The sequence below is a fragment of the Vitis riparia genome, chromosome 3 (genome assembly GCF_004353265.1).
Source record: "Vitis riparia cultivar Riparia Gloire de Montpellier isolate 1030 chromosome 3, EGFV_Vit.rip_1.0, whole genome shotgun sequence".
Taxonomy (NCBI): domain Eukaryota; kingdom Viridiplantae; phylum Streptophyta; class Magnoliopsida; order Vitales; family Vitaceae; genus Vitis; species Vitis riparia.
This window is the reverse complement of record NC_048433.1, coordinates 5,282,830-5,294,518: the sequence shown is the minus strand read 5'-3', so window position 1 is coordinate 5,294,518 and position 11,689 is coordinate 5,282,830. Positions and strand designations below refer to the sequence as shown.

General features: G+C 33.8%; 1 protein-coding gene and 1 pseudogene across 1 annotated transcript; both read left to right on the top strand.

Moving 5' to 3' along the window:
• The first annotated feature begins 1,242 nt into the window (after positions 1 to 1,242).
• LOC117910088 (alpha-amylase-like) lies at positions 1,243 to 3,985 on the top strand. The gene is made up of 4 exons (XM_034824145.1): positions 1,243 to 1,514; positions 1,609 to 1,741; positions 2,558 to 3,363; positions 3,660 to 3,985. The coding sequence occupies exons 1-4, from the start codon at positions 1,431 to 1,433 to the stop codon at positions 3,909 to 3,911; spliced, it is 1,275 nt and encodes a 424-aa protein (XP_034680036.1). The 5' UTR covers positions 1,243 to 1,430; the 3' UTR covers positions 3,912 to 3,985.
• Positions 3,986 to 8,529: 4,544 nt separating this feature from the next.
• LOC117911696 lies at positions 8,530 to 11,165 on the top strand (annotated as a pseudogene).
• The last annotated feature ends 524 nt before the right edge of the window (positions 11,166 to 11,689 follow it).

The window sequence follows — 11,689 nt, the reverse complement described above, 5'->3', positions numbered from 1 at the left end:
CTTATTATTTTTAATATTATTATTATTATTTTGTTCTAATTGGTTTTCATGCTTCCACTCTGCATTTTGGAAAGAGGAATATGTATATTTATGCGACCTTGAGGCTTTGGTGATTGGGTTGGGTAGAGATATCTATTCCCTTGACCCTGCTGTCTGTTTGTGACGGTCGGGAGGGACATGGAGACGTAAAAGACGGGGACGAAATAGAGGGGATCCTATCAACTTGTTCCCACCTAGGATAATAAGGTCTTGAGCTTGTTCTTACTTCACTGTTGAGGAACAAAGAAGACTTCCATCTCCAAGTTTTTATCAAGTCTTTTAGGGTTGATTTAAAGGCTTAGCCAGCCACAGAACTTCTTGATTTCTAGAAGCGCCTAGTGAATGAGTTCCTCCTTGATGGTGGTTTCTGCTGATCAGGTTCAACAGGTTACCAACATGGCAAGCCAAAACCAGTTGCACAAGTCAGATTATGATCATTCTCTATCAGCGTATTTCGTATTGCAACTCCAAGTCCATCAACGTATGGTACGATAGTGTATTTGCCAAGAGATCAAACAGGTACAATAAGGAAGTTGAAGTGAAATTTGAACGACAAAAATGTATTCTTTTTGTATGGTTTAATTAAGCCTTTTTATAAGTTTAGAAGCCATTGATACAAAAGAGAAAAAAACGTCTTTTAGTCTAAAATAATCGGATCACATAATGGTTGGAACATCCAGGTCTAATTGATCAGATCACAATCATACAAATGGGTGCTATTCTTCTTACACTTGGGGTAAAACAAAAAAAAAGGCAAAGCAAGGAAATTAGGAAATAATTTACCTTTTTTATTTAATTCAATATGATGAAAATTATTTAAATTTTTTTCATTTTTATATAATAAAAAATAATTGAAAAAGAAATATATATGAAAAATAGTGAATTCAAACATTTTTTTTCTTTTAAATAAAAAAATAACCCTTTTGTTTATCTCTTGCATTTTTGTCTTTTCTACCTGGCATAGAAAAATTGTTATGCCATAAATCCTGCTCTCACCCTATTCTAAGATTAGTTACTGTGAGAAAAGAAAAGAAATGTCCAATCTACTATTCCTCCCATTGAGAGAAAGAGAGGAATGGATAATAATAGCTTCGGAGGGAATAGAGTTTGGAGGAGCGTGCCCGTCAATTTAGGAGTAGAAAAGTATAAGACACGGCCCACAATATGGAATTAAGGTGGATTTATACCAGTTAGTCAGGCATTCACATTGATGGAGGCTTGCAAGCCAGTCATAATGGTATCGATGGACTTAGAGACCAAGACATTTCCCAAACCCAAAATTGCAGTCAAGGTTTCCTTCCCTATCTTCATTCCATTTCTTACTCTGTAGCATAATATATCTATCTATATATACTCACAGTTCCATTAATGAGAAATCAGAACACAAAAGAATGGGTATTACTACTTCCCTCTCATATCTGTTGTTCTTCAACATCATCCTCCCAACCTTAACGGCTTCTCCAATACTGTTTCAGGTATTACACATCATTTTATCACATATATTATCTCTCCCCCTCCCTATGTGTCTTGTGTGTATGTAATGATAATCTTGCGGGGTTGGATGATCAGGGGTTCAATTGGGAATCATCCAAAAAGCAAGGAGGGTGGTACAACTTCCTCATCAACTCCATTCCTGAACTATCTGCCTCTGGAATCACTCATGTTTGGCTTCCTCCATCCTCTCAGTCTGCTGCATCTGAAGGTAAAAACCAGTATATTGCATCAATATTTGCCTTAACATAATTGGGTTGCTGTTTTGTTCAGCTTGTATTAGTTATTCAAGCCATTTGTGGTGTTTACTCAATCTTAAATTCTTGTTTCAGTTCCAGTTGGCTATGGGTTGTTTATATGGAATTGTGTTGACTTATGTGGTTCTCTTAGTTGTTCCTGAATCTGACTTTGTTGAAAGTTATTTGCAATGAAGCTTAGCTGTATGAACAAATGATTAAGAGTCTTCTGCGTGTTTTTCTCTTGTTAAGAATGATTGGTAACAGAGGGTTTGGAGTTACGTTTCAATTATGATTTCAGTACTCCTGGTTGGAATCGGAAGAATCCTTGAAACTCTGAATTTTCTTCTCTATTTATTTAGGTTGTGTTTGTTCCGAAAATGTCAGGAAAGAAAAAAAAATATAAAGAAAATGATTTTTTCTTTCATAAAAATATAAAAGAAAATTAAATATAATTAAAATTTTATGTATGTTTAAAATATTTAATCTTTATATTGATAAATTAAAATAAATAAAATGAATTTAAAGTAATAAATAAAAAAAATTTATCAATTTTAATCTATTTTTTATTTTTCTTTTATTTTTTCTTTATATTTTATTTTTCTTACATTTTCCCCATAAATTTTCCAAGAACCAAACATATCAGAAAATAGAAAACCCAAAAGAGAAACAAAGACTGAAATTTTACATGGAAAGGATTTGAATTGGTCATAGGACTTGAAATCACAAGAAATGATTGAAAATTGGTTCAGATTCAAGACTCTTATGTTGTGCTTTGTTTTCTCCTGAAGGGTACCTGCCAGGAAGGCTTTATGATCTCAATGCATCCCACTATGGTACCCAAGATGAACTAAAAGCATTGATAAAGGCATTTCGCAGCAATGGGATCCAGTGCATAGCAGACATAGTTATAAACCACAGGACTGCTGAGAAGAAAGATTCAAGAGGAATATGGGCCATCTTTGAAGGAGGAACCCCAGATGATCGCCTTGACTGGGGTCCATCTTTTATCTGCAGTGATGACACTCTTTTTTCTGATGGCAAAGGAAATCATGATACTGGAGCAGGCTTCGATCCTGCTCCAGACATTGATCATGTAAACCCCCGGGTCCAGCGAGAGCTATCAGATTGGATGAATTGGTTAAAGATTGAAATAGGCTTTGCTGGGTGGAGATTCGATTTTGCTAGAGGATACTCCCCAGATTTTACCAAGTTGTATATGAAAAACACTTCGCCAAACTTTGCAGTAGGGGAAATATGGAATTCTCTTTCTTATGGAAATGACAGTAAGCCAAACTACAACCAAGATGCTCATCGGCGTGAGCTTGTGGACTGGGTGAAAGCTGCTGGAGGAGCAGTCACTGCATTTGATTTTACAACCAAAGGGATACTCCAAGCTGCAGTGGAAGGGGAATTGTGGAGGCTGAAGGACTCAAATGGAGGGCCTCCAGGAATGATTGGCTTAATGCCTGAAAATGCTGTGACTTTCATAGATAATCATGATACGGGTTCTACACAAAAAGTTTGGCCATTCCCATCAGACAAAGTCATGCAGGGATATGTTTATATCCTCACTCATCCTGGGATTCCATCCATAGTAATTTCTCATACCTTATTTTCATTTTTGTTTTTCTAGATAATTTTGTTCTATATCTATTGCTTCCCTAGAATTAGTTTGGAAAGATCAGGGGAGTGGAAGTTCTCTGGACCATTTCCATGATCTTTTACTATCTCAAGTCATCACAGCAGCCTATAACAATCACCTGACTTCATAAAATTAGTAGATTCAACCTCCCATTAGCGTCTGATCAAAAACTAATTGTCCCGATTCAGAATGAGTTAAAAAAATATGCTCTTATGAACTAATTTCATCTACTTACTTTCTTGTGACAGTTCTATGACCACTTCTTTGACTGGGGTCTGAAGGAGGAGATTTCTAAGCTGATCAGTATCAGGACCAGGAACGGGATCAAACCCAACAGTGTGGTGCGTATTCTGGCATCTGACCGAGATCTTTATGTAGCTGCCATAGATGAGAAAATCATTGCTAAGATTGGACCAAGGTATGATGTTGGGAACCTTGTACCTTCAACCTTCAAACTTGCCACCTCTGGCAACAATTATGCTGTGTGGGAGAAACAGTAATCTTGGTCTGTATTCGATATCGAAAATATAATGTATTGGATTCCATTACTAGAATAAATATTGTCCATTCTATACCCCGAAAGCTCTCATTAGTCATGACAGTCATGATTATACATAAAAAAAAAATGTCATGCACGTACCATTTCTAATTGGGCCAAATAGGCCTAATGGCTTTACAATTAGCGTCATAACATTTGTAACGATCCACTCTCTACCATAATGATATTATTTGTTTTGAATTTAATGGGTCGTCACAATATTAAAACTCGTCTACATCATTACGAGAAGTCCTACATATCCATATTTTCTCGATTTTCAAGACCCAATTCTTGCTAGCGGGATTCAGTTTGTCATTTTCAGATTAAAACTCCACAATATGGGTCATTGAAAATCTTCGGCCTTAATCTCTGGTAGTGATGGAATTGATTTTCCTGATGGTTTGCGTGGAGGTGGACGTGGTGGTGACAGGGAAATCTATTTCAACTTTTTTCTAATTAAATGTTGATTTTGGCAATTTCTTTATAGCACTCCATGAAAGGAGTTTTGGGGGCAAAATAGTTATTTTATATATATAAAAAAAAAGTACTAATTAACCATTTTCAAAACTTATGTTTAAATTAACTCATTTATTACCACGTAAAAGTCAGGTCATAAATTCAAAATTTAAGTTAAAATTTCAATTATTAATTGAGGCTTTATTTTTTAATTGAAACCTTAATGGGTAATTGAGACTTTATTTTTTAATTGAAACCGTAATTGATAATTGAGACTTCATTTTTTAATTGAAGTTGCGATTAATTATTAATCGAGGTTTTATTTTTTAATTGAAACCTCAATTTACTAACTAAGACTTCATTTTTTAACCAAAGCCTTAATTGTCAATTGAGGTTTAGATTTTTTTTCTTTAAAATTTAATTTAAAAATATTAAATTACAAATTATTATTAAAATTAAACATATTTACTTTAACAATAAAAAATTTATATATTTAAACTTAAGAATTTAGTATTACTTTAATAAAGATAAATTTATAAATATAATAAATAATAAATATTTTATTCATCAATGAATTAATAATTTTAAAATAATAAAATTATATGACATATAAGTAATATATAAAATCATATAATTTATTAATTTAAGTTATATCACATGTATTTCTTACCATTAGAGAGAGTGACCAAAAAAGAAGAAAGTACCCATTATATATAGGTTATCTTTTCATGGAGGTCTATAAGATCATATAATTTTTTTTTCTCATTATATACATGTTTAATGCACCTTTTTTGTGACTTTGATGAAACTACTAAATATTATATTTTGTAGTAGACTTTTTTTTTTTAATTAATTTGATTAACTAATTTAGAAATGTATTTTTAAGTGATATATGTTGTGTGTACAAATAATAGTCCTTTTTTTTTTTTTACATAAAATTATAAACATATGCTTTAAAATAATAAAAAATCTATAAATAGAAACTTAAGAGTATAGTATTATTTCAATAAAGATAAGTTTGTCAAAATACAAATAAATTAATATCTTAAAAATACAACAAATTAAATATCTTAAATTACTAAATTATATAATTTTGTATATTATTTATATATCATATAACTTTATTATTTTAAGATTTTTAATTTATTGATAAATAAAATATTCATTTATTATTATATTTATCAATTTATCTTTATTGAAGTAACACTAGATCTTTAAGTTTAAATATATAAATTTTTTATTATTAAAAAATATATTTTTAATTTCAATAATAATTTATAATTTAATATTTTTAATTAAATTTTAAAGTAAAAAAAATAACTAAAACCTCTAATTGAGGTTTCAGTTCAAAAATGAAGTCTTAATTATCAATTTCACCCTTAATTCAAATATGAAGCCTCAATTGAAAATTGAGCCTTCAACTTAAATTTTGAACAAAAATTTTTTTTTTATGACATGACTCTTTTGTGGCAATAAAAAGACTAATTTGAACATAAATTTGTAAAGAGGTTAAACTTTATGTTTCTTTTTATACAAGGGTTATTTTGCCCCAAACCTCAAGAGACAAAGGTAGTTGTGAGCGTGGAGTGGTACTAAATGGAGTTGAATGTGTTGGTGTAATGTAGGGCACATGAGAACAATTTAATTACTAATACCAATCTAGACATGTGAAAGACGTAGCTATTGTTGATGCGAGATCAACTGAGGTCAGATCCTTCTTACGTTGAGCATCCCAAAGCTTCTGCCCAGCAATTGGGAACTGGGCGAACTTTTTCTCTGCACAAAGAATATTCGAACAGGTGGTCCGGGCATGTCCCTTTGAAGCTTAAGTTAAGTAGATTAGACCCTTTCAAAGAGAGAATGAATATCTCAGCTTCAATGCGTACCTAGGTTATACTTTGGAGGGCTTTTTATAGTGCTTAGGAGAAAGTCACTGTAGTGCTGAGTAGACATTTTGACCTTCTCTGTAATGATGGTCGCTCTATAGGTGGTAGGGCAATCATTACAGTTTTGGGCAATTGACAGGTGCTGTCAGATGGTGTGTCATGATGCAGTTGTCCGTCATTTCAACTTGCTGGAAGTATGGGGCAGTGTGTGATAATCCATTGACATGGACGTTAGGGTTGGGGAAGATCCCATCAGTCACTCCTTCCATTTCAGATGGAAATGATTACATGTAGCAAATGGGGACTTGAAGGTTGATCGAAAGATGTTGCCCGCTTAAGGAGTGTGGTGCTATTTGCCATAGGCTTATGTGGTCCAGATGGAAGGATCCAGACACTATGGCAGTTATCCTAGCAATACTAAAGGGGAGTGACACGTGGAAGGGAGCCCCCATAGTTACCACCCCTAAATATTCCAATTCCAAGGGTGGGAGGGAGGGAGAGGGCAAATTTTGTAACTTTCTAACCACTTGGAGGTTCAACACTTGATCCACTAATCCGAGCATGGCTTCCCTATCAATCACCATACGGTGGATGGACAATAAGTAGGATGGACGGCCCGATATACGATTTTTTCGGTGTCGCATCAACACCTTTTTCAATTGGGTTTACCAAAACTTATTATTTCTGGTGCTGGGTCTAGAATTGATCCAAGGCCCACACAGCCAAACTACGCCCAAGCCCAGTTGGTATTAATCACAATGGAGGGAGACAGTGAGACACCATCTATTAAGTATAGCTTTGTGTCCTTTCAAATTGTGGATTTGGGATTGCTTTTATTTATACTTTAAAAAGACACTCAAATAGGATATATCGGTTTTTATGTATATATACTCATAAAAATGTAGAAAAAGAACTTTAAGAAATGAGTATAATACACATCAAATTTTTTAAATAAAACATTTTCAATAATATATGTAATTCAAACAAAAATGAAAATATTGATTTTAATGGATATATTAATAACTTAATTTTATAGATATATTGAAAAATCTAAGTAAATTAATGAGATGAAAATTGATTAAAATTCATGAAAATATTTAAAAAAAACTTTAATAAATGATAAGTAAATTATTAAAAAATATCTCAAATTCTTAATTAATAAAGATTCTTTTTTATAAAAAATATTATATAGAATATTTGTTAAATTGATTTATTATTATAATATTATATTTTTTTATTAAATAAGCAAAGTTATTAGGAATATCTATAAATATTTTACATCATGAGAGAAAAAAGTTGTGAGAGAGAGATTGACTTGTAGAGAATATAGGCGAGTGAATAAAGTTGTGAGAAAGAATGTGATATACTTGATGAAGCAAGTGTCGTGATTTTAGGATGTAGATATAAAGAGTGATGAAACATGAGATATAAGAACTTTATTTTTAAGAATCCAATAAAGCGAGATATTATTTTGTTTAAAAAAATTGACTTTTGAATTGACATGAAAACGATCCATTATATTAAAGGACTCCTGTGAAATTCCTTTAACTACCATATTGAACACTTATTAGACACATTTATTATTTAATTTTCATCATTATTAAATATTATCTCCATCTAAACCCCCTCATTTATCTTCCCAATTTCTACCAACTTCTCCTTGCGTCACTTCATTCCTTTCCCATTCCCATTCTACAACTTAATTACCCGCCGCCTCTTCTAATTTTTTTTCCCACGTGTGACTTTACTCACCATTTCAGGTCTAACCACGTGTGACATAGTGGTTCCCAGAAAAAGAAAGGCGGCTGTTGATTTGGGAATCGAAAACCATCATCCCATGGTCTGACAAATGTATAATATTGAAGGTGGGGGTTCATATCAGCCAGCCAGTCTCCATAGTGGTGGAATCCTTCAAGTAACCTTGTAGTGGTGGACTTCTACCAAGTCCACCACGAAACCCAATATTAAAGCCTTTCAGACTACCTTTTTCGTCAACCAATAGATTCTAGGGAAAAAGGAAAACAGGAAAAGAAAATGTGAAAGGAAAATAAAAAATACATTCTAGTTATAAAAGGGATAGGAAAATCTTGCATTAGCATTAAATTTTGTTGCAGTGATTACCAGCCAGTTAATTTGCCATCATATTGGTGGAATCCAACAAATGAATCACAGTGGTGGAATTCTAAAAGTCAATAGCAACTACAAGTCTTGAAGCCTTCATCTTGTGTTGGTGGACTGTATCATTGCACTATATTGCTGAGAGATCAAAACACACAGAATATCAGAACATGGGTATTGCTGCTTCTCTTTCATGTCTCCTGTTCTTCACCACCATCCTTCCGGCCTTAACAGCTTCTCCAATATTGTTTCAGGTACTGCACACAATTTATACATATAAAAATCTGTGTGTTTGTGTGTAACTAATGATAGTTTGTGGGATTGGGAACTGATCAGGGTTTCAATTGGGAATCATCCAAAAAGGAAGGAGGGTGGTACAACTTCCTCATCAACTCCATTCCTGAACTGGCTGCTTCTGGAATCACTCATGTTTGGCTTCCTCCACCCTCTCAGTCTGTTTCACCTGAAGGTAAACCACTGTCAAATTCTCAAGTTGGCATAAATTTTACATCAAGATTCATTGGGTTGTTTTGCTAAACTTGTATTAATAATTAGAACTCTTTGATGTTCAGTCAGTTTCGATCAGATGTAGTGGACATGGGTTCTTTATATAAGTAATATTATAGTGATTCAATGATCTGGTTTTCTCAAGTCTGTTTTTGGTGATCAAATTGTATGAATCGATGATTAAGTCTTGTGGGCGTGTTCTCTTGTTTCAATAATGATGTGAGAAATTGGAAGAATTATTTAACCTGTGAGTTTTCTTTTCAATCAACTCTGTGGAAAACAAAAGGAAACTTACATGAGAAGGCTTGGATTGGTCAAAACATACAAAAGAACTTGATATTAAAAGAGATTACTAAAAAAATTAATCTTGCTCTCGAAAACCTTTACGGCTTTAAAACGTGTCTACAAGCCTCACATATACATCATTTTTGTTGAGTTTGATAGGATTGTAGGGTTTGGTTGTGTCTCGTGAGATTGTGAGGAGTCAAACAAACCCTCACATCGGAGTTTTGTAATGACTTGTTTTTTATCACGTAGATATTGTCTTATTTAGGTTTAAAAGAGTCCTTATCACTTTAAAATCTGTCTATAAAATAAAAAAGATTCATACCGTGAAGGATATCACATCATTCAAGGAAAGCTTTGATGTTGAGTTATCACCGGGTTTGGTCTCAAGTCAAATAAGAGAGGCTACTTGTTTACTAGCTCTTGAAGATAATCTTATGATAATGTGTATTACTTTCACTTGAAGGGTACATGCCAGGAAGGCTTTATGATCTGAATGCATCCAAATATGGCACCCAAGATGAACTGAAAACACTGATAAAGGTGTTTCACAGAAAGGGGGTCCAGTGCATAGCAGACATAGTTATAAACCACAGAACTGCAGAGAAGCAAGACGCAAGAGGAATATGGGCCATCTTTGAAGGAGGAACCCCAGATGATCGCCTTGACTGGACCCCATCTTTCATTTGCAAGGACGACACTCCTTATTCCGACGGCACCGGAAACCCTGATTCTGGAGATGACTACAGTGCCGCACCAGACATCGACCACATCAACCCACGGGTTCAGCAAGAGCTAATAGACTGGATGAACTGGTTGAAGATTGAAATAGGGTTTGATGGATGGCGATTTGATTTTGCTAGAGGATTCTCCCAGCTTTTACCAAGTTTTATATGGCAAATACCAGGCCAAAATTTGCAGTAGGGGAAATTTGGAAGTCTCTTTCTTATAGAAGTGATGGTAAGCCAAGCTACAACCAAGATAGTCATCGGCGTGAGCTTGTGGAATGGGTGAGAGGCGCTGGAGGAGCAGTGACTGCATTTGATTTTACAACCAAAGGGATACTCCAAGCTGCAGTGGAAGGGGAACTGTGGAGAATGAAGGATTTGAATGGAAAGCCCCCAGGAATGATTGGGTTAATGCCTGGAAATGCTGTGACTTTCATAGATAATCATGATACAGGTTCCACTCTGCAACACTGGCCTTTCCCATCAGACAAAGTCATGCAGGGATATGCTTATATTCTCACCCATCCTGGGATTCCATCCATAGTAATTTCTTATACCCTATTTCAACCGCATAAACAAAATCAACATAGAAACGTATATCAGGGCAGTGGAAGTTTAGACTCCGTTTGAGAAGTGTTTTTGAAAATAATTTTGAAAAACAGTTTTTAAAAATAATTTTTAAAACCGTTTTCTTATTTTATTTTTACAAATAGTGTTTTTCTCTTTTCTGATTGTCCTATATATTTTACTTTTTTTTTTTAGTAATAAAAAACTGTTCTAAAAAATAGACACAGGTCTTAATTTTTGTATATCTGCAATCGAATACTAATACCAATTGCTAAGAAGTTCAATGATGCCACTTTTTAAAATAGTTCAATGATTTTTCTTGTGACAGTTCTATGACCATTTCTTTGAGTGGGGTCTGAAAGAGGAGATTACGAAGCTGATCATGATCAGAACCAGGAACAGGATCAAGCCCAACAGCGCAGTGCGGATTCTGGCCTCTGACTCGGACCTCTATCTAGCTGCAATAGATGGGAAGATCATTGTCAAGATTGGGCCAAGGTTTGATGTTGGGAACCTTGTTCCTCAATCCTTCAAAAAAATTGCCACTTCTGGAAAAGATTATTGTGTATGGGAGAAAAAATAATCTTGATGAGCAAATCCCAGTAAGTACTTTGTTCACATAATGAGTTGGGAATCCACCTATTAATTAAATCTGGAAAACTTTCATTTTGTCCAAAAAAAAAATAATAAATTATATAATAAAAATTGAAAAATAATATTGTTGAGTTGTGATAGAAGTTTTGGAGTGTGAATGAATCGACCCCTTGCACCACGTGATCAATAGACTCCTTCAGATATGATGGACCCAACCCATAAAGATGAGCTGACCTATACCCCTCCAATTTCTTTCTTCCTTTTTTTTTTTGGGTTTTTCTGATGAAAAATTACAAAGGTTTAAGGGATCACGATCAATCAATCCATCCTTGAGGGGTCGACCGGTCTCTAAAAAGTTGCTCAATTGCACTAGGACACATGTTTCCATTACTTCAAATATCTTCACATTTTAAGTGTGAAACGTCAAAATTTTCTTTTGTTTTACTTTCATGTGTTCAAATTTTATAGTTATGTATGATTTTTGACTGAAACGATGAAAAGAATATAAAAAGATTATTCGATTAAAAGGATATATTTTCCTAAAAGTCTCTCTTTAAATTTTTATATTACTTGATAAGCCAAAAAGCCCATCACGTGAT